This window comes from Brachyistius frenatus, unplaced genomic scaffold, assembly GCF_029030835.1.
Source record: "Brachyistius frenatus isolate BFR_SWC_R1_liver_20210118 unplaced genomic scaffold, ASM2903083v1 Contig_317, whole genome shotgun sequence".
Classification (NCBI taxonomy): domain Eukaryota; kingdom Metazoa; phylum Chordata; class Actinopteri; family Embiotocidae; genus Brachyistius; species Brachyistius frenatus.
The window spans coordinates 100,896-127,648 of NW_027210916.1; the positions used below are offsets into that span (position 1 = coordinate 100,896).

General features: G+C 45.4%; 1 protein-coding gene across 3 annotated transcripts; it reads right to left on the reverse strand.

Moving 5' to 3' along the window:
• Window positions 1-26,721, reverse strand: chd1 (chromodomain helicase DNA binding protein 1). Of its 3 annotated transcripts, none has more exons than XM_069723143.1 (36): window positions 26,235-26,721; window positions 24,768-24,880; window positions 23,731-23,932; window positions 23,413-23,526; window positions 23,118-23,314; window positions 22,751-23,025; window positions 22,407-22,632; window positions 20,847-20,947; window positions 20,565-20,743; window positions 20,315-20,439; window positions 19,464-19,680; window positions 19,220-19,309; window positions 18,919-19,109; window positions 18,079-18,267; window positions 17,260-17,419; window positions 15,745-15,897; window positions 15,582-15,653; window positions 15,343-15,492; window positions 14,569-14,717; window positions 14,354-14,450; window positions 13,469-13,564; window positions 13,193-13,369; window positions 11,934-12,094; window positions 11,811-11,852; window positions 11,596-11,729; window positions 10,497-10,635; window positions 9,709-9,859; window positions 8,973-9,095; window positions 8,553-8,696; window positions 8,193-8,471; window positions 7,970-8,101; window positions 6,908-7,086; window positions 6,694-6,793; window positions 6,559-6,610; window positions 6,218-6,479; window positions 1-1,532 (listed from the first exon to the last, which is right to left on the reverse strand). In XM_069723143.1, the coding sequence occupies exons 2-36, from the start codon at window positions 24,818-24,820 to the stop codon at window positions 1,250-1,252; spliced, it is 5,394 nt and encodes a 1,797-aa protein (XP_069579244.1). In that variant the 5' UTR covers window positions 24,821-24,880; window positions 26,235-26,721; the 3' UTR covers window positions 1-1,249. The 3 variants fall into 3 exon arrangements, with proteins under 3 accessions (XP_069579244.1, XP_069579245.1, XP_069579247.1); XM_069723144.1 differs by lacking the exon at window positions 26,235-26,721 and adding an exon at window positions 26,058-26,168; XM_069723146.1 differs by lacking the exon at window positions 1-1,532 and having other exon boundaries at window positions 6,214-6,479.
• Between the last annotated feature and the right edge of the window lie 32 nt (window positions 26,722-26,753).

The following is a 26,753-nucleotide window of genomic DNA, read 5'->3' on the forward strand; positions in this document are numbered from 1 at the left end:
TACAGTGATTGATTTTAATGGCTTCATAAACAACTATATAAAACAGTTCATAAAAATTCATGCACTTTCAGTGTAAATTCATTTGGAAATATAGAGGAAATTTATGTACAACAGCGTGGACCAGAGCAGTGACTTCATTCAGTTGGCTGGTTCACCACAAATATACTTGGCTGCATAGAAACATTGACATTATTATTGCCTACGTAGAAAAATCAAATGAAAAGGAAAAGGAAAGGTCATGTAAAAGTTTATTTAAGATCTACCAGGTGCTTCTCCAGAGACGGATCGACTGTGTTGCTGTGACGACAGCCGACTCGCTCCAACACACAGACAGAAGAACTAAACACTAGTGACTAAAACTTAAAGAACTTTCCCTTTACCAAAAGTTACATTCTGAAAGCATCATCATGAGAGAACTATGATACAGAAACTCACTCGTAGAACGACAAAAAGCCTGAGTTGATGGGGAAAGTAGAGCCATAATAAATCCAAAAAGCCTGAGGAAAAAGACCACTGATTTACTATCTTACAAAAAATGTACAGCAGTATTATTTTTTAGGAAAAAACATGATACAAGATGATCTCAAAATTTTTTTTAACAACGACAACAAAAAAGAAAAAAAAAAAGTTTTTTTTACAGCTAAGATATGTTCTTAAATAATTCACGCCTGGTGGAGAAAAGAAAACCTGCCGAGGAAAAGACAAATGCCGGAAATGAGGTACTTCAGGTGGAGAGCCTGAGCCCAGACTGGATTCAACCAGACACCTTTACATCACCTGCAACGGGATTCATGTGACGCCGACATCACACTTAAATAAAGGTATGATAGAGACAGACAGACGAACATTGAGAACAGTCAGATACATGCTCCAGTGTCATGGGTTGGTGGAATATGAGGCAGCACTCAGGGTCAACCGTGTCCGTTTCCAGAGTTTAAAAAAAGTCTATAAAAATAAGAAGTTGGGCTGCATGCTGCTGAGCCCACAGCGCTGCAGCTTTAAACTCTTAAATAGAAAAATAAGCTTTGATTTTTGTGTGTGGTGCCGGCTCCCTGCGGCTCACCTCCCGGGGAGGAGGAGGAGGAGGAGGAGGAGGAGGAGGAGGAGGAGGAAGAGGAGGAGGAGGTGGCGACGGCCGTGCTGAGTCACAGTGTCTTCAGACAGCGTCGGGTCGGAGTCCACGGGCCGGGTAAGGCATCTGCTGTGTTGCTGAGTCTATGGCTGCTACTCGCAGACCGGGCAGCTCCTGTTATGTCTTGCGGCTGCTCCAGATCTGCTCTGGTGTGCTCTTGTGGTCTGAGGAGTAGTCGAACGGCGAGCGGTGACCCAGCGGCGAGCGCGAGTCGTACGGGGAGCGCTGGTCTCGGGGGGAGCGGGGCCCGCTGGCCGAGGCCCGCTGCTCCGTCTGCCAGTCGGAGTGGTAGCGGTAGGAGGAGCGGTGGTCCGAATGGGAATGATCCTTCATGTCGAGCCGGTGGTCTCTGCTGCTGCGGAAGTCCTCCAGCTTCCTGTGCTTGCTGTCGTTGTAGTATCTGCACAGACACACAGCAGCGTCACACTCACGGAGCAGCAACACAACACAACTACACAACAGGAAGTGACTGAACTTTAAAGTCAACATCTTCAGGAAGTGACCAAACTTTAAAGTCAACGCCTTCAGGAAGTGACCAAACTTTAACGTCAACGCCTTCAGGAAGTGACCAAACAAACTTTGACCAAAAGTCAACGCCTTCCTTCAACGCCTTCAGGAAGTGACCACTTTAACTTTAAGTGACCAAACTTTAACGCCTTCTTTAACGTCAACGCCTTCAGGAAGTGACCAAACTTTAACGTCAACGCCTTCAGGAAGTGACTTTAACAAACTTTAACGTCAACTTTAACCTTCAGGAAGTGACGTCAACGTCAACGCCTTCGGGAAGTGACCAAACTTCAAAAGGAAGTGACCAAACTTTAACGCCTTCGTAAAAACGCCTTCGGGAAGTGATCAAACTTTCATGTCAAAGCCTTCAGGAAGTGACCAAACTTTAAAGTCAACGCCTTCGGGAAGTGACCAAACTTTCACGTCAACGCCTTCAGGAAGTGACCAAACTTTAACGTCAACGCCTTCAGGAAGTGACCAAACTTTAACGTCAACGCCTTCAGGAAGTGACCAAACTTTAACGTCAACGCCTTCAGGAAGTGACCAAACTTTAACGTCAAAGCCTTCAGGAAGTGACCAAACTTTAACGTCTTCGGGAAGTGACCAAACTTCAACGTCTTCAGGAAGTGACCAAACTTTAACGTCAAAAACTTCAGGAAGTGAGCAAACTTTAACGTCAACGTCTTCGGGAAGTGACCAAACTTTAACGTTAAAGCCTTCAGGAAGTGACCAAACTTAACATCAACGTCTTCGGGAAGTGACCAAACTTAACATCAACGTCTTCTGGAAGTGACCAAACTTTAACGTCAACGTCTTCAGGAAGTGACCAAACTTTAACGTCAACGCCTTCAGGAAGTGACCAAACTTTAACGTCAAAGCCTTCAGGAAGTGATCAAACTTTAACGTCTTCGGGAAGTGATCAAACTTTAACGTCAACGCCTTCAGGAAGTGACCAAACTTTAACGTCAACGCCTTCAGGAAGTGACCAAACTTTAAAGTCAACGTCTTCGGGAAGTGACCAAACTTTAACGTCAACGCCTTCAGGAAGTGACCAAACTTTAAAGTCAACGTCTTCGGGAAGTGACCAAACTTTAATGTCTTCAGGAAGTGACCAAACTTTCATGTCAACGCCTTCAGGAAGTGACCAAACTTTAACGTTAAGGCCTTCGGGAAGTGACCAAACTTTAACGTCAACGCCTTCGGGAAGTAACCAAACTTTAACGTTAAAGCCTTTGGGAAGTGACCAAACTTTAACGTTAAAGCCTTCAGGAAGTGACCAAACTTTAACGTCAACGCCTTCGGGAAGTGACCAAACTTTAACGTTAAAGCCTTCGGGAAGTGACCAAACTTTAACGTCAACGTCTTCGGGAAGTGACCAAACTTTAAAGTCAACGTCTTCAGGAAGTGACCAAACTATAACGTCAAAGCCTTCAGGAAGTGACCAAACTTTAACGTCTTCAGGAAGTGACCAAAGTTTAAAGTCAAAACCTTCAGGAAGTGACCAAAGTTTAAAGTCAACGTCTTCAGGAAGTGACCAAACTTTAATGTCAATCTTCAGGAAGTGACCAAACTTTAACGTCAAAGCCTTCAGGAAGTGACCAAACTTTAACGTTAAAGCCTTCGGGAAGTGATCAAACTTTAACATCAACGTCTTCGGGAAGTGATCAAACTTTAATGTCAACGCCTTCAGGAAGTGACCAAACTTTCATGTCAACGCCTTCAGGAAGTGACCAAACTTTAACGTCAACGCCTTCGGGAAGTGACCAAACTTTAACGTCAACGCCTTCGGGAAGTGATCAAACTTTAACGTCAACGCCTTCGGGAAGTGACCAAACTTTAACGTCAACGCCTTCAGGAAGTGACCAAACTTTAACGTCAAAGCCTTTGGGAAGTGACCAAAATTTAACGTCAAAGCCTTCGGGAAGTGACCAAACTTTAACGTCAACGTCTTCGGGAAGTGATCAAACTTTAAAGTCAACGTCTTCGGGAAGTGACCAAACTGTAACGTCAAAGCCTTCAGGAAGTGACCAAACTTTAACGTCTTCAGGAAGTGACCAAACTTTAACGTCAAAGCCTTCAGGAAGTGACCAAACTTCAACGTCAACGCCTTCGGGAAGTGACCAAACTGTAACGTCAAAGCCTTCAGGAAGTGACCAAACTTTAATGTCTTCAGGAAGTGACCAAACTTTAACGTCAACGCCTTCAGGAAGTGATCAAACTTTAACATCAACATCTTTAGGAAGTGGAGCTCAGAGGTGAAGACAGTGAATCTTTCTTCTGAACAACGACTGCAAACTAAATCACTTCTAACACTTAGAAATCACTGACAGGATTTCACAAAGTCACACAAGCTGGTGTCCACATCCCATAATTACATACCAACACTCACTATAAATGCAGTTCACTCTGAGCATCTGGATGGAGCACTTGTAATGCTCCAAAACACAGGTGTGAAAAGATGGACAGGTGAGACTTCATATCGCTCATGATAATACCGCCATCATTTTTCAGACGATTAAAAAAAAACATTATATCGTGATAAAGGCGATTTTCCGACCTGAAGACGTAATGACTTCATACTACGCAGAGGAACTGTATGACGTACGTCTGCAATCTCACACACACACACACACACACACACACACACACACACACACACACACACACACACACACACACACACACACACACACGTTGAGGTGAACGACTCAACACGAAACAAAAGTGCAACAAAATCCAGAAACTACGTTATTAATGGACAAACGGCGACGCTGAACATCAGAAAATGTTTGAATCTGCCGACGGCGGTGAGGAAGTAGTTGGAACCGCTGCACCTCCACATCTGTTCACAGGGTCTGAATCTCACTTTATGTTTATATATCTGATGGAATAATGTTACGTTTATGCTGACATATAAATCTATTACACTTATTTTGTTAAAATTGTATGTTATTAAGTTAGTAACCAAATATTTTTCAGTATTTTGTCTCAATTATTCCCAAAAAATCATATATTGTGATATTATTTTAGAGCTATATCGCGTAGAGTTACAGGGGGCACAAGAACACACTGAATTCTGGGTAAAATAGTTAAAGCTGCAGACATGTTGGCAGGTGACGTTAAAAAAAAAAAAAAAAAAAAAAAGGAACTGAACTACTCTGGTTCCTTTTCAGCAGCTTTCTTCTGTGACACCACGTTGACCGTCCGTCCAGGAGATCAGAAATAATCAACGCAAACTCCACAATATTTGTGAGCTTGCAATTTTTTTAATTACCATAATATTTCCGCAAAAATCATCGTCATCAGAATCTGAGCTGAAAGTATTAACGACATAAAGTAAATCTTTTCAAATAAAACTCACTTCATTAACAATAACTCCTCATTCCAACCAGAAAGTCTCTGCTCCTGTTTTCATCTCCAAATAAAACTGTTCACCAGAGAAACAGGAACAAGAGGAGAAACAGGAAGTGACGGGGTTTGTGGGAAATGTGGTCTTCACATTAAAATGATGATTAAATGTTTGTGATCAAAGGAAGTGATTCCATATTACTGGATGTTAAATGAGTTTTCTCCACAAGTCCAGTTGTCAGAGACGTCTCTTTGTTTCATCCAGCAGGTCTATGTGTTGAATGAACATGAATTAAACAGCATCTAAAGCTCTTATTTTGACAGCTGATGTAGTCCTTGTTTCTATATTCCAGTCACTGACGCTCTGTTCTGGAAACATACGCAGCTTTTAGGACCTTTTAAGGAGCTTTTATCTCCACGGTTCTCTAAGTTCAATAAATACATAAAAGAATATTTCTGTGATGTGCAGCAGGATTATTATCAAAAGGAAGTGATTACACATTTATTACTTTATCAGATAGTGCTTAAAAAAACATGTTTCTTTATTGACTTGCCATTTTTTCTACAATTTTACTGCAAAAAACTCACTTAAAACTCCACAAATTACATCGACATTTTGGAGAAAATCCGATGCAAAATCAAACATTTTTGATCATAACAATCATAAAAACTTTGAGCTGTTAAATTGAGAATCCAGTCTAAGACGGAATCAAGGCTGCGTGTTTGTTCTCTGTTCGAGAAAAAAAGCTTCAAAACTTCAGGACTCTTTAAATTAAATTGTTAAATTAAAGAGATTAATATCGTACAATATGACAGATACTTCTGAATGTGTTTATCTGAGGCCTGCTGCCTCTTCTTCCTCTGTGCCACAGAGCTCCACATCATCATCATCATCACCACCACCACTTTATCTGGACTAAGTCCTGCACACGCTGTCCTGCTCCCTCAGTCACTACAGAAAGAAACGAGGATTAATCCGCCGCTGAAAATAGTCATCAAACACACCCGAGTCACAGGTCTACCGTAGCCAGCTGTTCAGAGGATGACATCATGACATCATACTTCAGCAGAAAGCAGTGGACAAAAAGACACGAGGGCTGAGAGACGGACTAAGACTCTGCTGCTTTGTGTCTGCATGTGGACAAACAGATTAATAAGACTTCTACCTTTCATGTGATGGTCCTAACATTAACGCCGGCATCACACGATGACATCATCGCCGTCCCTCACCTGTCCTGTCTGTCTCTGTCTCTGTCCCGGCTGTCCGGTCTGTAGTGGTCTCTGTCCCGGTGGTCTTTGCCGTTGCTGAAGGAGGAGTACGGCCTCTTCCTGGACTCCCCCGCCGAGGTCTTCCTGTGGGACTCGGAGCCGTGCCTCTCCTTGCTGCTGCTGCTGTTGTCGTGGTAACGGGCCGACGGCGGATGCCTGTCGGAGCTGTAGCTGTCCCTGCTGCTGTCGTCCTGGTGCGAGTTGTCCTTCAGCCTCTCGATGTCTGAGGACAGAGAGCAGAGCGAGGTGAGCGGCGGCGGCTTGGACTCGGGCGGCGCTGCGTCGGCGGGAGATCGGCGTACCTGCGTGTTTGTAGCCGTGGGCGTTCCCTCCTCTGGTGTTCTGCTCCATCGCCTGAGGAAGCACATCATCACCATCATCATCAGGGGACATCACATCTCACAGCGAGGACGGCACAATGATTGACAGCTACGTACCTGGGCGTTCTCCTGCCTCTTCTTGATCGCATGCTTGTACAGTTTGTGGAGTTTTCTGGCGTCGAACTCGGTGAACTTGGAGACGAATATCCACAAGTTTCTGTAGGAGACGAACACATGCAGCGTAAAGAGGGAGGGATTCAAGTCCTGAGACAGCCGCCTGTACAACACGACAAACATCCTCAGGGCAGGTTTTAGGGAACATGCCACTCACTTTCTCCACTGTTTGATGAGCTCGGGGTTGGAGTACTCCTTCAGACACTCGGTGATGTGGTCTCCGATCTTGATGAGGCACTGCCGGGTGTGTTCCAGCTGCTCGCGCTCCGACAGTCCTTTCTCCGGCCTGTCCAGCTGCTTCAGGGCTGCTTTCACCGGCCGCATCCTCTCCTTACACTGCAACAGGTAAACAACAGCACATCCAGACGCTTTAGTAACGCTCGTGGTGCAGGTGTGTCCACACCGGGGGAACTTAGAAGCTTTTAAGTTCCTATAACTCTGTTTTGTGGGACTTTTTTAGCTCCTCCCTCTGCCTGGTTACTCTCCCCATCAGTGATGTCATCAACCATCAGTGATGTCATCGTTGGTTTGTGAACGTTATGAATCCTCCAGTTCAGATTCTGTCCGTCACCATCTTGCTAGTTCGGAGCGGTTTGGAGCAGGAAGTGACCATATTTGGACGAGCTGGGGGAGGAGCCAGCGGTGGATCTGACCGATCTGATTGGAAACCTGACGATACTACGTCCCGCCCACCGATAGCTGTAACCTGACTGCACCACAGGCCTGTCAATCAAACAGACACGCCCCCAAAAACAGGTCTTCTTGAATCTTCTTCTCTAATGAATGAGGGATTATTTTCAGATGGACCTCCAGAAAACTAATAAGAAGGAGTGACTTTAGCTAACAACACCGAGATAACTGGTCAATAAAAATAATAAATGTTTATTGACTACAGCAACCAACGAAGCCTTTTAAAACAACTGAAGAGAGTTTCAACTGGAGGGACACAACACTGATAAATGGGCCGATAACAAATGTGCCGGTTTTGTTAAGCCGATAGACTAACTGAACAGTAAATGAATCAGTGATGTAATCATGAGCGATCTGACCGTTCTGTTTGTTTTTATTGGTCCTCTTGAATTTAACACGCTTTGGATCTTCTATCATGTAACAGGAAAGTCCTGAGAACTGTTTGGTCCAAAAACACCGTATATGTGCTGCGCTGAGACTTGAGAAGAGCAACATGTGTGAGGAAGAGGAGGAGGAGGAGGAGACCCACCACGCTGAAGGTCCTCTGGTCCAGCTCCTCGGACTCCTCGGACCCCGGCACGCTCTCTCCGCTCGCCGTGTTGTGGATCGGCACGTCGGATGCCTTCTTGGTCCGATCTCGTACCTCCGGCTTCACCTCGTTCTGAGGAAAAGGATTGAGAGGTAACGATCAGTGTCCTGCTCCGTGAACAGAAGGACATCGTCCACTGAGGACACGGAGCCTCGCGTCTCACCTTGTCCGAGCTCTCCTCCTGCTTGTGCACCGCCTCCTTCGTCTCCTTCTTCTCCTTCGGCTCCTTGGTCTCTTTGATGTCGCCGCTCTCCTCCTTCTTCTCCTTCTTCCCTTCCTTTTTCACCTCTTTCTCCTTCACCTCGCGCTCCCCCGATGAAGACAGCTCCTCCTGCTCGGGCTCCTCCTCGTCCTCGTCCTCTTCCTCTTCCTCCTCCTCCTCTTTGATCACCACCCTCTCCGGTCGGCTCCGTCTGCTCGGCGTCTTCACCGGCGTGATCTCCTGCAGGGATCACAGCGTGTTACCACATTACCTCCTTTTAAACAACAGCAGGCAGAACAGAAGCAGCCGATCCAACCGCACCTCCTCCTCCTCCAGCTCCTCCTCCTCGTCGGACCTCTTGTCCGATGGGACGTCCGAGGACGGGCTCTTCACCACCTCTTCGGTCTTGGCAGGCTTCAGGGTTTTGCTCTTTTTACTCCTGGGTTTCCTCTTGCGTGAGTTGGCCTGCAGGGGGAGACAGAGGTTGTGTTGACGTACATTACATTTCATTTAGCTGACGCTTTTATCCAAAGTGACTTACAACACACCGATGGTACACCATCGGGAGCAATTTAGGGTTCAGTGTCTTGCTCAAGGACACTTAGGCATGTGGACAGGAGGAGATGGGGATCGAACCACCAACCTTCCGATTAGTGTGCAACCCACTCTACCGACTGAGCTACAGCCTTCCCTACATTTGAGTGACGGGTGCAGCAGTGATGAACACGAAGCTCCACTTACCGTCCCCGCTTGTTTCTGGGCTTCTTTCTTGGCCAGGTCCTTGCTCAGTAACTTGATGAGGTAGTCGGCTCTGGTCTGCAGCTGCTTGGCCTGCGGCTTCTTGTCAGGGTCGTCTGGTAGGAGCTGATCAACGGGGGACACATTCATCAGGGACACATGACGTTTCAATGGACACAGAAACACATAAATATCATAATAAATAACTTTTTCAACTCTAAGTGACCATATTTGGATGAGCTGGGGGAGGAGCCAGCGGTGGATCTGACCGATCTGATTGAAAACTTTACGATACTACGTCCCGCCCACCGATAGCTGTAACCTGACTGCACCACAGGCCTGTCAATCAAACAGACACGCCCCCCAAAACAGGTCTTTTTTTAATCTTCTTTTCTAATGAATGAGGGATTATTTTCAGATGGACCTCCAGAAAACTAATAAGAAGGAGTGACTTTAGCTAACAACACCGAGATAACTGATGGACACATTTTATTCACTTTGGATTTGATGAGAGAAGTTGAATGGGAGTCTGTTTGAAAGGAGCAGTGTGGAAGATTTAGTGCCATCTAGTGGTGAGGCTGCAGACTGCAACCAACTGAACACCCCCGATGCATCGTTTCTTCTTCTAAATAATATTATATAGTAATTTCTAAAATCTTTGTTTGCTGTTATGTCTTTGCAGAGCTCCGTGTAGTTCCTTTGTTAATAGTATAATTATTGTTATTATCTCTGGACTCACCTTGTGTGTCAGGTTGAGATCCGGGTCCATCTTAATCATCTCCCAGCTGCCATATCCATATTCATAGATTCCTATGAGGAGGCTCGAGTCGTCCTCCTTCCCCCAGTCAATGTCGAAATGTGCTGCCTTTGAGTGGCACGGGATTATATACCTGATCGAACACACACAATTAAACACAGTTGTTAGTAATCCATCACACAACAATAACACCGTTGTCTGTTTTTCTTGTTTGTTTATATATATATATATATATATATATGTACATAAAAAACTTTGCACTATTGTTTAGTTAGTTTTAATTTAATTATTCTATCTTATTTTATTGTATATACTGTGCATTTTTATATTTAATATTTTTTACTGCTTTCCTGTATCTATAAATGCTGCTGTAGTGAAAAAAATGTCCCCTTGGGGATTAATAAAGTATCTACCTACCTACCTACCTACCTCCCTGCCTGTTATATTTAGCAACAGGGTTGATGGATGGAGGAGAAATATGTTATTTATAGGCGTAATATATTCCCATATATAGAGTATTTGGAATAAAGATGAGAAACAATGTCACATATTAAAGAGTATAAATAAAGTCCGGCTCCGCTTTGGATTGGAATCTAATTTCGATACCGATATGTGAGTGTATAAAATAAAGGGCATATTATGTTCATTCTTGACGGCACTCGTGATCCTCCTTTTGTGATTTTTCTAAATACTGTGCAGTACTTTAATCCTGCGATACCACATACAAACACAGTAAACTAAGAAGCCCTTCGGAGCATCGGGAGTCTTACTTCTTTCTCTCCTCGGGGTCGGCAGGAATGGCCTTGTGCAGCGGCGCCAGCTCTTCTTCGTGGGAGATGACCAGCTTGGCGTTCACCTGGACTCCAGAGATCCTGAACGTCGGGCCTTTCACCTTCCCTCTTCTGCCGCCTGATGATCAAACACAAGCAAATTCATGATTTAACATCCGTTCAATCGTGTAAGAAGCGTTTTCAGTGTTTAGCAGGGTTTATATTGGTGCCATGTATTCTGGGTTTGAGGACGTCACCTCATGCATAGAAAAATTATAACAGACATTTTCCACAATTTTCTGATTTCTTGGACTTAATTGTTTCATCTTGAAAAATAATTTCCAATTTCAGTTCTACTTTTGAAACACAAAGCACACAACAACAACATCAACAACCACCTCACCACCCAACTCAGGGTGGGTAATATAGGCCTTAAATCCTATGACAATATTTCAGGTCAGTTTTGGAGTAAAAATATTCCTGATAATATGCCAGAATACCAGACTCCAACCCTGGATAACAAGACTGCTGCTTAACTGTTGAAATTCACATCATTAGTACAGAAAACACTCAGCTGAGTCTCTGCATCATTGCACACAGACTGATGCAGAATAATAGGATGCAAACTTTAACCAATGCAAAAAGGTCAAACTTGCTAACACCTTGTCAGTAAAGTAAACGAAGGTTTTCAGTGTCCTACTCTTGTAGAATTTCTTGAGAAAGTGTTCAGAGGCCAGCAAACCTCTTGGTCTTTCCCTGCTGTGATTGAGCTTCACAACACCGATAGCCTGACTGAAGGATGTCGGTGCACCTCCCGACTGCTCTGGTATGTAGCTCTGATCTGCCCTGCAGCCTGTCTGACAGGACGAGAGCTGCAGCTCAAACAATGAGGCTAAAATGCTCATACTTCATTTTCCAGCAAATATTCTCAAAAAAGTCGATTAAATTTGTGGAGTTTTAAGTGAGTTTTTGCTTGAAGTTGCAGGAGGACAACGGGAATAAAACCCCATCATCTGAACACATCTGAAGTCCAGTCCTGAGATTAAACCTCATCACTTCTGTCTTTGTGCTCCTCCGAGACATGAAGGTGTTTGTTTACCTGAGGTCTTCTCTGGTCCACAGGGGTTTTCTCGGAGCGTCCTCACACATCCGTTATGAACCGTCTCTGCCAAACGTTTCAGGTCATGTTCGGACTTATCCACGAGTTCAGCGTCCCGAGCAATCGCGTCCAACCTGATGGGAGACGGCGTGGAGTCAGAGGACGCTGGGACATCTTGGTACTTAACAAGAACAGGAAGATGTCATGCAGCTCACCTTTCCAGCGGTCCCCCAAACTTTTTGTAGCTCTTGACAAACCTGTGGGGAGTTCAAAGACGTGTTAATAGGGAAGCGTGAAGATGAACAGCTACACAGGAAACTGGTTGTTGGTAGATTCACCTCCGGATCTCAGCATCACTGAAACCCTTGATGTTTTCTCGCGGGATGGTCCGAGGCCGTCCTCGTTTCTTTGGCCTCTTCCGGTCTGAGGGGGAGTCGCTGTCCGACCCGGAGTACCTCCTGTTCCTACTCTGCCGGCCTTCGCTAGCGTTAAAGCTTATCTGTTAACAAACGAGGACGGTCAACAAAAGGAAAAATAACAGGTACGAAAAAAACCTAAATCATGAGTCCTGAAGCCGTGTCTACATAGACGGTGTTGCATCAGTCAGTAGAGTGTGTTCAGCTGGTAGTCAGTCCCTCCAGGAAATCACAATCCTGCCATCGTAATAATTAATGCAAATTCAAGCAAACTCCACAATATTTTCAGGAACTTGAAACTTCTTTCCCCCAAAAACGTCGTCATTAGAATCTGAGCTGAAAGTATTAAAAGAAAGTAAATCTTTTCAAATAAAACTAACTTTATTAACAATAATTCTTCATTTCCAGTCAGAAAGTCCCTGTTCCTGTTTTCATCTCCAAATAAAATTCTGTTCACAGAGGAAACCGGAACAAGAGGAGAAACAGGAAGTGACGGGGTTTGTGGGAAATGTGTTCTTCACATTAAAATGATGTGATTAAATGTAGTCCTTGTATGTTTCTTTCTCGACTTGCAATTTTATTTTTTATTTATTTATTATTATTTTTAAATTGCATTTTACCAAAAAAAAAAAAAAAAAAATCACTTAAAATTCCACAAATTACATCACAATTTTTTTGGGGAAAATCCCCCACAAAATCAAAAATTGTTGATCGCAAGAATCACAATAAAATTCTGTGAAACCCTGGAAGGACTGATTAGATGCAATGTTTGTGTACATTGTGTACTTGTTTGTGTACATTGTGTACCTGTTTGTGTACATACCTGTTTGTGTACATTGTGTACCTGTTTGTATACATTGTGTACCTGTTTGTGTATATTGTGTACATGTTTGTGTACATACCAGTTTGTGTATATTGTGTACATGTTTGTGTACATTGTGTACACACCTGTTTGTGTACATCGTGTACCTGTTTATTGTGTACCTGTTTGTATACATTGTGTACCTGTTTGTGTACATACCCGTTTGTGTATATTGTGTACATTGTGTACATATCTGTTTGTGTACGTTGTGTACCTGTTTGTGTACATACCTGTTTGTGTACATTGTGTATATTGTTTACCTGTTTGTGTACATACTTGTTTGTGTATATTGTGTACGTTGTGTATATTGTGTACATACCTGTTTGGCACAGTTCCTCATGCGAGGCAGCAGGTAAATCTCCTCCAGCTCCTTCTGTCTCTCCTCCTCCTCCATCCTCCTCCTCTGCTCCCCAGGGATGATGTCGTCCCAGCTCCTCTGACTTCGCTCAGAGTCGATGTCGATCTCCTCTTCCTCCATCATGGAGAAGTTGGCCACCTGTCAGTGGATGAAGCGCTGTAACTAATGACCTGCTCAATAACAGCGGAGGACATTTTAAAATGGGGTTTTGTGGAAGAGGAGAACGAGTTTTCCAACCTTGAACTGAGACAGGAGCTCCTCCCCCACTGTGGAGGGTCCGGGGTCGTTCTCCCTCGTCTCCGCTCTCTTCAGGATCTCGTCGATGTCCATTTCCTGCAGCAGGACAAAGACATGTCAGAGTACAACGTGACTACGAACGGTTTTAGGAGGGTTTGATGTGGAACCGTCAGGATATATCTGGACGGAGCTTAACACTGTCACGTGACCAACACGTCGTCGACGCTGAGCGGATCAAACCTCCTAGTGAGGATGCGTGACATCATCATACGAACATGGATCACATGACTACACTGACAGGATGATGGAGGTGTACAAAACATATTTCATTTATCTTTGTTAACATGTCTACGCACCACTTACACCTATTTTATTTGATTGCTTTATTCTCAAAAGTTACAAAGGAAGAATGCATGCTGGGAAATGACCTCACTCCCTGTTAATCTGCTGATGCTGCCGTTTCCATGAAAACTCATCTTTCTTTCTTTCTTCTCTGTTGCATGTCAAACTTAATTGATTCGAACAAGTAGTTAATTGTTAGTGAATCACAAACTGCAGCTTCTCATCACGTCTCTGTAGTCGTGTAGTAAAAAAGTTTAAAACTGTGACTGCCCCCGTTTGACATTTTTATCCATCGATTCCTGATTCCTTCTGCAGAATGACAGCAAGCCTCAAATATACAGCCGGCGTCATTAAGAACGACCTTCACTGATCAAGTGAGCAGAGACTCCTGCAAAAGTCTGAAACATTTAAACTCAGCTTGAATCCACAGAGGAACTATTGTAAAGATGTTGAACAAGCTGCCTCCAGAGATGCTTGAAGAACCGCTGCTCAAAGACTCTCTACTTTACTGAACTATTACTGGAAGTATTTTGAAGAACATACCTGAGGATCCTGCTCTTCGCCCTCCGGCTCTTTGAAAAGCTCCTCAGCACCAAACTTCAGGATGGCCGACAGCTCCTCCTTGTTGAACGGCGCTGAACTGCACACGATGAAACAGTCAGGTGAGATGTAGTGATTTCAGAAACAACGTGCTCAACGAGAACAGAAACATCAGTCGAAGGTAGAAGAGACGCAGCAGCGTGGTCAGTGTTTCTTGCCTGGAGGGAGCAGCGCCCGTATGGAGGACAGTTTTCCCCGTGGTGTCCATCCTCTGAATGACCAGGTGGTCCAGCACCATTTTCTTCTTCGCCCTCTCGATGATGTCCTCCTCCACCGAGCCTTTGGTCACCAGACGGTAGATATTCACCTGCCGGTCCACAAACAAACCAGTGAACACAGAGTATCTGGACAGCCCCCTCGCACAGTTCACTGATCCACCGCGGCGCAGAGCCCGACCCTCCCAAACCCGCTGGAATGATTCAATAATCTGAGCCTGAACCGACGTGATCGGGTCGAGTCTGACGGTTCAGGTTGGGAATTACAAACTCCAGTGTTCAGACATTTAAAAACAAGAAATACATTTCTAAGAGACAGAGCGTTAAAATGAGACTCAGTGTGTCATTGTGGTAAATAACTGCAGCTTCGACTCATCGCTCCTCATGTTTCTGAATGTGTTCATTTACATAAAGAGCGGGGAAATAAGTCCAAGCAAGTACCTTTTGTTCATAGTTTTGTACTTTTAGTAAAGTCAAATTTTAAATGTAAATCTCTTTTTTGTAACAAGACGTTGCCTGAATAATTCTTCCTCACTGTTGCTGTAACTATTCCAAGTATTTTAAAGTGAAGCAACTAGTTTCCTGTTGCCTCAGGCGACATGATGCTACAGCCAACCGGCTCCACGGTGCGAGAATATTGAACGAAAACTGTAAAACAACCGTATTAAAATGAACGGAGAGTGTAAATGGATCCCAGTTCTGAGAGATTCTGCTGACCTGTCTCTTCTGGCCGATCCGGTGGGCTCTGGCCTGAGCCTGCAGGTCGTTCTGGGGGTTCCAGTCTGAGTCAAAGATAACGACGGTGTCGGCCGACGCCAGGTTGATGCCCAGACCGCCCGCACGCGTAGACAGCAAGAAGCAGAAGTCCTGTTCACACGAGAGGAGGTTCAGGTTAAATAACAGTCGGTTTATTATCTGTGGAACTGTATGTGTTCAGATTAAAGAAGTCACTGTACCTCGGAGCCTTCAGCGTTAAAATGATCCAGCGCCTGCTTCCTCATCTCCCCCTTGATGGAGCCGTCTAACCTCTGCACACATGTCCAACATGTTGAATTCATCACTGCATGCAGAGCGAGCCTGTGTGTGCGTGTCCAGCATGTGTTTCTATCGTGTAGCTACCTGAAAGAGGAACTGCCGGCTCCGCAGGTAGTCGGCCAGGATATCCAGCATCCGCACCATCTGGGAGAAGATCAGGACGCGGTGGCCTCTCTCCTTCAGACGCAGCAACAGTTTGTCCAGCAGAACCAGCTTCCCACTGCTGCGGATCAGTTGCTGTCAGAGGAAGAGGGGTTGTCGGTAAATAACACGTTCTCCAGGAAATAACCATGAAATCAGTCGTGCTCAAGGTCAGGCTCACTTTTATGAACATTAACATCGTAAAAAAGTTTATTTTTCCAAATGTAGCATCAACTTTACTCTATTTTAAAAATAAAAATAATCCGGAAAACTCATTTTGAATTCATGCTCTTTTCCATCCGCTATCACGCAAATATCAGGAAGAAGAGGTTAAATAAATGGAAGAGCACGAGTCAAAACCTCAAACAGTGAAAAAGAAACCACAATGACAACATGGCATTTGCATTTGTTTCTGTATTAATGTGAGAAAGGTTAGTTTCCTCAACTAATCGGTCCCTCCAGGAGTCTTTTTGTGATCATAAATGTTTGATTTTCCGGTGGATTTTTTTCACAAATGTCGATGTAATTTGCAGGGTTTTTTTGCAGGAAAAGTGGAGGAAAATAAAGTTGTTGTTTTTTTTTGTTTTTTTTTTAAAAAGCACTACCTGATTTTAGTTCTGATCTTCTTTTATGTATTTATTGAACCGTGGAGATAAAAGGTCCTAAAAGCTGCGTAGGTTTCCAGAACAGACCGTCTGTGACTGGAATATAGAAACAAGGACTACATCAGCCTTTCAAAATAAGAGCTTTAGATGCTGTTTAATTCATGTTCATTCAACACATAGACCTGCTGGATGAAACAAAGAGACGTCTCTGACAACTGGACGTGTGGAGAAAACTCATTTAACATCCAGTAATATGGAATCACTTCCTTTGATCACAAACATTTAATCACATCATTTTAATGTGGAGAACACATTTCCCACAAACCCCGTCACTTCCTGTTTCTCCTCTTGTTCTGGTTTCCTCCGTGAACAGAGTTTTATTTGGAGATGAAAACAGGAGCAGAGACTTTCTGGTTGGAAATGAGGAGTTATTTTTTATTAATAAAGTCAGTTTTGTTTGAAAAGATTTACTTTATGTTTTAATACTTTCAGCTCAGATTCTGATGATGTTTTTTGTTGAAGAAAATTGTGGGAATTTAAAAAAACATATTGCAGGGTTTGCTTGAATTTGCGTTAATTACTGCGATCGTTAGGATTCTGAATAAAATGTAAATAAAAACTGATTGTGCTGATTTGTAAATCTGAACTGAATACTGAAAATCATACCATTATATTTGGAGGGATTTATTGCTCAACTAGTTTATTATTCATGTCAGTAGTTTTAATATTGGGGCTGATCATTAAAATATGTTACGAGTTTCTTAAAACCAGGACATGATGTTTACATGTGAAAACACATTTTAGGGAACTCCACAATGATCCTAATAAACATGATATTTGAATATTCACCGACCTGCAGAGCTTCAGCCCTGTTGAGGAACTCGTCCTCCGGCAGTTTGATAAGGTAACAGTGGTTACAGCACTTCTTCAGCTCCATCATGATGTTCAGGAAGCCCGACGTGCTGCCTTTGGTACCTTTACTCAGAGCCTTGTAGTTCCTGGTCAGGATCCATCTGATCACACACACACACATACACATTAATACAACTGGAACATTTAGAAATCATTTCAATTAAAAACATCATCCTTCACTTGGGAAGAAATACGCACTGAAGCTCATCTTGTAACACGCATAACATATTCAACCACCTGGAGGTACTTCAAGTCAGTGAGAATTTTGTTTTCTTTAATTAAATTTTGCTGAATTGTCTATAAAACTTATATAAATTAGAAGAAAAACAGCTGAAAAAATTTAGAATTTGTCTGTACAAGTGGCTGAAACGGGGGAAAAAAAATACATAAAGTCCTCCTCCACAACTTTCTCTGCACCACATAACCAGGAGGTCAATAAAGAAACACCTGATTAAATATGATATCTTCTGAATGGAGATGTTATAACAGCTTTTAATGCAGCTCAAAACAAGTGGCGTTAAATCTATTCTGGACTCCTTTAATACCGAGTTCACGGTCGTCATCTACACCTGCAGCTCCTCCACCTGCAGCTACTTCACAAATCTAATGTTCCTGGTCTTTTATTTCTACGGGGCCTCTGCTGGAGAACCAGGAGTTCCAACTGAGCGTGTTTCGTTGTTCTAAATGAGTCTTAGACCAATCAGCGCGCATCACCTGAGGTTGACTCACAGGGGCCGAAGGACTTGAGATAATCTCTTACTTGTAATACTGCTTCTGGATGGCGCTCATCTCCACTCGGAGAATCTGCTCCACTTTGGCCGGCAGAGATTTCTCCACGTCCTTCTTGACGCGGCGCAGCAGGAACGGCTCCAGCTCTTTGTGCAGGCTGGTGTAGCCCGAGTCCCGGCCTTTACCGTGGTCCTCCTCGAAGATCTCCCATGAGTGAAACCTGCAGAGACACGGATCAGATCAGCAGGCTGCAGCGACACAGCAAACAGCTGATCATGTTTTACACACATATACCACTATATTTATATATTTATACATGTATTTATTAGATTTAGGGGCTTTTCAAAGCACCCTTATGCTGCATATAAGACCAGGTGAGTCAGGGATTTTCATTTCTCTTTTCTTCAGACTGGGTTTAGTTGCTGACATTTAGGCAGATATCTAGGTGTAAAAAAATAAGCCGGCTGGACCTTATTGGCCAGAAATAAATCTAGTACACGTTTGTGTTGCTTTTTTTCTTAGTTAAAGTTAAAAAAGGAAGTTTTATTTTGTTGAGTTTGTGATTATTTTTTTTTGCAGTGCAAAATTGCAAGTTGGGAAAGAAAAAAAAATGTTTTTAACAACTTCTTGAGGGTTCATAAGTACTCACTTTGAAATTATAATAATCAGACAGCACATCAGAGAAATCTTTTAGTTCTCATCTTTTTCTGAACTTTAAAAACCATCATGGAGCTCAAAGTTCCAAAACCTCCCGACGCCTACAGTCTTCACTGATCTGACTGTAACGGAGAGGACAGACGCTCCATCGACATTAAAAGTTCCTCAAATGTAAACACTGTATGACAGTTTGTTGTGAAAGTGCTCGGCTTACTTCTCAGGCATGATGAAGTGCAGCAGGGACCAGAGCTCTTTCAGGGAGTTCTGCAGCGGCGTCCCGGTGATCAGGAGCCGGTGGTTGGACTTGAAGTCGATCATGGTCTTGTAGAGAAGGGAGTCGTCGTTCTTCAGCCGGTGCGCCTCGTCCACACCGATGAAGGCCCAGCTGACGCCGCCCAGGAACGACTGCAGACACATAGCGGAGCAGGTTCAACCGGTGCCTCCATCACACCACACCACCTCACACGTTCTGGCAATAAAACCCCCTCAGGGACAAACAACAGGAAGCTGCTGACCTTGTCTTTGAGAAGAATCTCGTATGTGGTGAGGAGGATGTTCAGCTTCAGCCTCTTGTTGTGGACGTGCATCCACTCATGAGTTCTGATCTATGAAACCAAAACACAGGAGAAAAGGAAATACATCTCCAAACATCTTCACTTTGAATTACAACCCCCCCCTTGCTGTGTGTGTGTGTGTGTGTGTGTGTGTGTGTGTGTGTGTGTGTGTGTGTGTGTGTGTGTGTGTGTGACAGCATCTTACCATGTTCCTGCTGCTGATGTCTCCCAGATAGACCACGACGTTCATCTGCGGGGCCCACAGGTGGATCTCTCTCTGCCAGGAGGTGAGCGTGGATAGCGGCACCACCAGCAGGAAGGGCCCGTACAGCTGGTGCTCGTTGAACAGGTAGTTGAGGAAGGAGATGGTCTGGATGGTTTTCCCCAAACCCATCTCATCAGCGAGGATGCAACTGTTGCCTCTACGAAGGAAGACAGAGAGCAGGTTGAGTTCACGCTCAGCATGTAACAATGGGACTAACGGCCATCGGGCGGTCACAATAATTAATGCAAATATATGCAAACTCTGCAATATTTGCGAGTTCCTGCAATTTTTACTTTAAAAATCGGAGTTATACGTTCAACCCAGTTCATTCAAACAGGATAGACAATATATCATGAGAACACCTGTCAGTATAACCCATGTTGTCCTTTGTCTTCATTTGAATTAAGTTTGGGTTTACACGATTTAGAAATCAGCACATTTGGTTTTTAATTTACGTTTTACTCCGAATCCTAACGATCGCAGTAATTAACGCAAATTCAAATATCTCACAGGAAGTGATTACATATCATTGTTTATCAGGTAGTGCTTAAAAAAAAAAAAAAAAAAAAACTTTTTTCCTGCAATTTTACCACAAAACACTCACTTAAAACTCTAAAACTCTGCAAATTACATCGACATTTGGGAGAAAATCCACCGCAAAATCAAACATTTTTGATCGTAACAATTACAAAAGACTTTGCAAGATCCTGGAGGGACTGACTGTCTGTTAACACACATGTTTAGCTGTAGCTGGTGGTCATTCAGGGAACCTGTTTACTGGGAGGTCTTACTTGCACCAGGAGTGGGCCATCCAGTTCAGACTGTCCAGCTGGTAGTCTCGGAGCTCCAGGCCGTCCCCTCCGATGTACGTCGGCTGCTTCTTCATGGGCACGAACCGAGGTCTCTGCTTCAGCACCTGGACGAAGGAAGAGCAGCTTATTTCACATGAAAAACGTGACTCAGCTAGATGAGATTAAATACAACACGTCACCACTCCACCGAGCTGTCAATCAACCCAGACATGACAGGTCAGCGAGTCACCTTGCATTCTCTAAATGGAATCGCCTTGGACTGGTTTCTGCTCATGTAGCAGTCGATGCACTTCTGGAACTTCTTGCCGATCAGCGCGCCGTCCTCCCAGCTGCACTCCGAGTACGGTAAACCCTGCCACTTGCACAGGTAGTCCGGGTAACCCGCCGCCGACTTCTGGTTTGAATGCCCTGCTCAAAGGAACGTGGAGACACTGTTTAGTGACACAAGTCCAGTGGTGTCAGAGAGATATATATGTGTTCAGTGCAGACTGCTTCACACAGACAACAATACCTATGATTCGCTCCACCAGCTGGTACTGAGAGTGCAGGTCGTCCATCAGCTCCTCCTGACAGTTGAAATATTCAACATCCTCCGGTGAAGCCGCCTTTAACCTGCGCGGAAAAACATTACAGTTTTCATCATTAGAAGTCAGCAACATTGCGACCAGATGATAAATCTCCACGGAAACCAGGAAACTGTAGGCGATGACGTGGACCCCTTATGACCGAAAGGTCCACTTTGACAGACACTACAGCAACAAATCTAAATTTTTAACCAATGACAGAAGCCAAAACTGTCACCAGTTAGAGGTCAAAGGTGGCTGACGACTATTTTAGAGAGACGAAGAGGTTTTATGGGGTCTTGAAGCAGGACGGTTTTATTCTCACTTTACATGCTGCCACCGGGGAACATCATTAGAGAGCACAATGCTTGTTTCCATAGTTATTCGATGATACACAACTGAACATGGCTGCTGAACCAAATGATGATGCAGCTGAGTGCTCTGTCACTGAATGTCTTTCAGCAACAAATAAATGGATGAGCAATCGTTTCCTAAAATGAAATAAGGATAAAACTAAAATCCTCAGAGGTAAAAAGTCTCTGTAATCTTAGACTCAGAGCGGTGTGTATGAAAGGTGCTACACAAAGTTTATTATTATGATTATATAGTCCCAAATCATAAAACCGTGAGGTGGAGACCTGACAGTATTAGAGAGAGGAACAAAACAACGCAACATGAGTGACAGCTGGAAGGAAGAACAGGGAGAACACCTCCGACAGGTGGAGAACATCTGTCTCGACTGGTGGAAGAGCTGGGGGAGGAGCCAGCGGTGGATCTGACTGATCTGATTGGAAACCTGACGATACTACGTCCCGCCCACCGATAGCTGTAACCTGACTGCACCACAGGCCTGTCAATCAAACAGACACGCCCCCAAAAACAGGTCTTCTTGAATCTTCTTTTCTAATGAATGAGGGATTATTTTCAGATGGACCTCCAGAAAACTAAGAAGAAGGAGTGACTTTAGCTAACAACACCGAGATAACTGATGGACACATTTTATTCACTTTGGATTTGATGAGAGAAGTTGAATGGGAGTCTATGGAGCCGGAGGCTTTTTGGAGCCGACCTCTGGTGGCACTCGCTGGTATTGCAGCTGAAGACACTTCTGGATCGGAACCATTTTACAGACCTGGAAGCTACGAACTCTTTTATATCCAGTCTGTGGTTCAAACTGACCTCCAACGAACTGACATGTTTCTGTACGTGTGATCGACACGTAAACTTCACGTGTCATCAAAAGTTACAGCCGTAAGAAAAAAAAACATAAAAAACACCTGAAATCTGATCAGATCAGTTTGACCGAAACAAATCTGAATCTTATTTCAAACCACATACTGAAACCGATTTATAGAAATCATAACTTGTGACTTTTGTGTGTTCAGAGTTTCTACACATGATGAGACTGACTGACAGCGTCATCATGAGGTCATCGTGGTCGTTGTGCTTGTGGTCCTTCCTGCTGCTCACCGTAGGTTTATTAAAAAAAAGAAGAAAAAAGCTCTCACCATCTCTTTTTCTCCTGATCCTTCTTCTTGAAGTTGTCCAGCTTCTTCATGCCCTTGACGTTCTGTAATTTGAGCGTCTCCTCGGTCTCCCACGTGTTGTGGATGTGGGCCCAGTTCTTCCACTTTATCAAGTACTGGACGTCCCCGGCCTCTTTGTTGGGGTTGAAGTTGGCGTTGGGGTCTCCGTCTGCTTCTATTGTGTATACAGTGGTTACACTTCCGACTGCTGTTGGGAAACAGGAAGGAACACGGTGTGACATATCTCATCTGGTTCTCCGTGATCCTTAAGATGAACTGTTTACGGCACAAACACAACCCGAGTGGACGACGTCGCCGTCTCTTACCTCTTTTCCTTCCTATCCTGCTGTCCATCACTTTCTCCAGTGTTTCGAACTCGTCCTCCTCGGGCTGCGGGACATCTTCGCCCAGAACCTCCACCAGGTCGTCCGAGTCCGTCTTCAGGTCCTCATCCTCCTTGTAGCTGATGTTGACGGTGGCCTGCCGACGCGGCCCCGCCGACGCCATTTTCTTGTAGTTATCGTCGTCATCGTCGGAGGAAGAGCCCTTCGGGGCTTTCTTCCTCTGCGCGCTGCTTTTCTTTCCGTTACGAAAGTTCATCCTGAGACGTGACGAGAGGTGAAGACGAGGTTAAACTCAGACCTTTAGACGAAGCCCTGATCGGGGCGACCGTTAAAGTTAAAGTCCACTTACTTGGTTGGAGGCTTTCTGCTTTTGATTTTGTGACTGGGCTCGTAGTCGGACGCCGTTTCATCGCTGTTGTCCTCCGCCGATGAGTCCGATCCAGAACCGCTCCCAGATCCAGAACCCGATCCGGAGTCGGAGGAGCCTGAATTTCTTCTCCTTTTGGATCCACTCGATGAGTCAGACTCGTCGCTACTCGAGGAGTCCTAGAAAAGACGATCGACACAACACGGTCAGTCAGATGGTGATGTTACATTTACGCAAGTTCACAAATGACCTGACGAGTTTCTGGTCAGAAACCGACCTCATCGGATCCACTGTTGGAGGAGCTCTGTCTCTGTTGCTGCTGCTGGAGCTGCTGTTTCCTGAGCATAGCAGATCTTTGCACCGCGAGGATGCTTGGGTTCGACTTCCAGAACTGCAATCAACAAATGCGTTTAAAAGGTTTTAGCCAAAACAATATGGAGAAAGGTGTCGACAGGACAAGTGTGGACCATCACTGATATTACTGCAGAGTGGCGATAAATTACATCATATTTTAACAGTTAACACGCAATGTTTCTCAGAATAACTTCTGTTTTCTCCATCTGTGATCATTTCCTGTTAAATCCCGTCTCTTCACCTCGGCTCCGTCGATGTTGGACTTATTTGGTGGATCCATCTTCTCCTTGGATTTCGCCGCGTCAGAGTCTGACTGGCTGCCGGAGTCTGAGCCACTTCCTGAGTCGCTGCTCCCTGATTGGCTGCTGCTGCTGGAGGAGCTGGAACTGGAGCCTGAGCCGGATCCCGAGCCCGATCCAGAACCGGATTCATCGTCAGAATTACTGTCGCGATTAAAAGACAAACATCGTAAAATACATTAGTGATTAATAAATAAAATCATTCTTCAATCAAAAAGTTCAGCAAAGTCAAAAGTTTTCCGTCAAGTGTTTTACTTGTCGTTACCTCTCGTGGATGTTTAAGCATCACCGTACAGAATCAGGTATTTATTTCAGTTTGAGGTTCTTCAGCTCACTTTAAGGTGCCGTGGGATTTGTTGCGTCAACAAGTACGAAGCCGGTCTGGGTCTAAATAGCAATTTGCACAAGCGCGATGTGGAAACTCGAAGCCTACTTTGCACAAAGTCCAAATAGTTCGACTTTTCACATATTCTTAAATCCTGGATTGAATTTCTAACCATGTAATTTAAACCGTGTTATGAAAAAAAAACACACAAAAAAACAGATTAATTATTCAGGCAACGCACTAAATGATCCAATTAGTTACGTGCAAGAGCACATTTGACTTTGATTATCTGGCATTGAGCTAATTCCACAGTTTAATTCGAAATTAATTTAATGAGAGAATTACTGCAGCCGATTTGAAAAAAAATTCCAGATTTAAAAAATCCTATTTGAATTTAATCAGCTGTGAAGTGTTAACAACAGACCAGCACACAAAAAACAACAAGTAGGTGTAAATCCAGGACTTTATAAATGGCTCATTTCAGCGTAAATAATCCCACACACTGAAATGAGGTGTGAAATAAGGGTCAAGCAGGGTAAACCAACACTAAACGTTAACAGTAAAACATCAGCTGCATCCTCTCAGCTGATGTTTTAATCAGCATCAGTACAGCTCCCGTCTCCTCCAGTGATTCATGATAAAAGATGACTTTACCTGGATTCTCCGCTGCTGTTGCTCACGCTCTCGTCCTCGCTGCGTGCAGCCATGATGAAATCCACAACGACTCCCCCTGATCACCTGCAGTGTTTATGTCCCACGTGATTCACCTGCGAGAGAACATGCACATCCAGAACTTCAGAGAAATGTCGTCTTCCTAAAGCAGACTTAATTATCAGTGTTGTTGTTTTTCCAGCAGTGTCAGTCAGGATGAGCTGATCTGTTAAAACTCGACTCAACACGGCAAAATAACACAAAACAGGTGCTGATGCACGAGAAGTATAAAATGCATCAAACTCCATCCGGTCAACGGGCCTTTACACACATGTCAACACGTTCCCACAAGAACAAATCCAGAGTTTCTCTGAAGTGGTCTCTGCTCTGTGAGCACCGCTCCTCGCTCCTCACTTCTCCGGGGAACATGTCGACAGCAGCCGCCGGAGGGACTCGCCTTCAGGCCGGAGGCTCCGCGGAGCTCTCGGCTCAGCGGGTTTTGTTCCCTCGGCGCTGAAGGCCTATCGGGCCTGCGCAGTACCGGCCACAAAGCCTCCCCCCCGCGGCCAATAAAACACGAAATAACCCCTCAAAACCCCGCGCTACGGTGCGCGGGGCGCCGCCGACCTGCCGGCGGCTCCGGTCCGGTCCGGTCCTCGTTCAGCTGCACTTTAGCTCGTAGCAGCGTTAGCCGATTAGCTCCTGCCGGCTAACGAGGCAGTGTGTGCTGTTGGCGGGTTCGTTAGCGGAGATGTCCGCACACAGCGCCGGACCTCCCGCTTCAAACGGACAATGGGAAAAAACCCGCCGCAGTCTTTACTACCGTAGGAACACGTGCAGCTCCGGTGGTGCCGGCCCCGTGTGTCCGAGCGGACGGTGACCTTTCCTGGGAGCGAGACGCGCGGAGGCTCGGCTAGCTGCCCGGTGTTGTGCTAACGCTGCGGGTTAGAGAGAATTAGCAGAACTCGATAAAAAGGGGTCCAAAAAAAAGCGCCACCGCTCCGGAGCCCGGGGAGGACGGGGCGCTGCACCGCGAGGCGGTGCCCGGGTGAGGTGGCCGTGAGGCCGGCGGGGCGCACCGGGCTGTCAGGGACAGCGGCGCTAGCTAACGTTACGGAGCACGAGGCTAGCACGGCGGCTAACAAAGTGAGTAAAGTTCGCTCCGGTCGGAAGCCCCGCGGAGCTCCGGTCCCGGCTACGGGCCGCGCTCGGTGTTTCACCGGCGGGGGTGTTTCACCGCGTCTCCGTGTGCCCGAGCAGCGGACCGCGGTGGAGCCAGAGCTCCGTCAGTACCGTGAACGACCGCAGCCGAGCTCCGAACTTCCCCCTCTTCCATCTTGTTTTCATCCGCCGCTCACTTCTCACTTCTCGCGGCTTTTACCGCATCAACACGCCGCGGCAGCTCGTTCGCACCGGGCCGGGAGCAGAAGCACTTCCGCGGTGTGCTCGACTGCCGTCCCTCCGACTCACCTGGAGACCCGATCGGAACACTTCTGTTCATCCGCCTTCGCTTCGGCTGCTTCTTTTATTGAAGGAGCGAGCTAGCCGCCGCTAGCAGCTAAGCGCCGCCGCCGCCTGCTCTCTCCGGACCGGGAGAGCAGCCCGAACCAGCGGCCGACCGGAGCTCCGGTTCTGCTCTCTGTTCGCGAATCAACTCGGTCCCCTCGGCCGTTCAGATGTGAGCAAAGTGTTGCGCCCGTCGGTCAGCAGCGACAGTAGAAAGCTGGCATTTCAACACAGAGTCTCCCGACAAGCGGCCTCCGCCATGACGCCGTACGGCTCCTCCAGCAGGAAACCCCGGACAGTGACGTCACGACGGGCTCCTCAGCGCACGGCCGCAGCGAGAGGCCGCGGGGTCCACACACACACACACACACACACACACACACACACACACACACACACACACACACACACACACACACACACACACACACACACACACACACACACACACACAGGGCCGCTTCTTCTTTTAACACAGGAGAT

Bases quoted from the DNA above. Each gene is read 5' to 3' on its own strand.
- chd1 (XM_069723143.1), bottom strand. From the start codon at position 24,820: ATGGCTGCACGCAGCGAGGACGAGAGCGTGAGCAACAGCAGCGGAGAA. The intron at 19,681-20,314 runs GTAAGACCTCCC...CTTCCTTCGTAG, and splicing joins ATGGCCCACTCCTGGTGCAA to AGGCAACAGTTGCATCCTCG. The intron at 11,853-11,933 runs GTGAATCTACCA...AACTCCCCACAG, and splicing joins AGTGATGCTGAGATCCGGAG to GTTTGTCAAGAGCTACAAAA.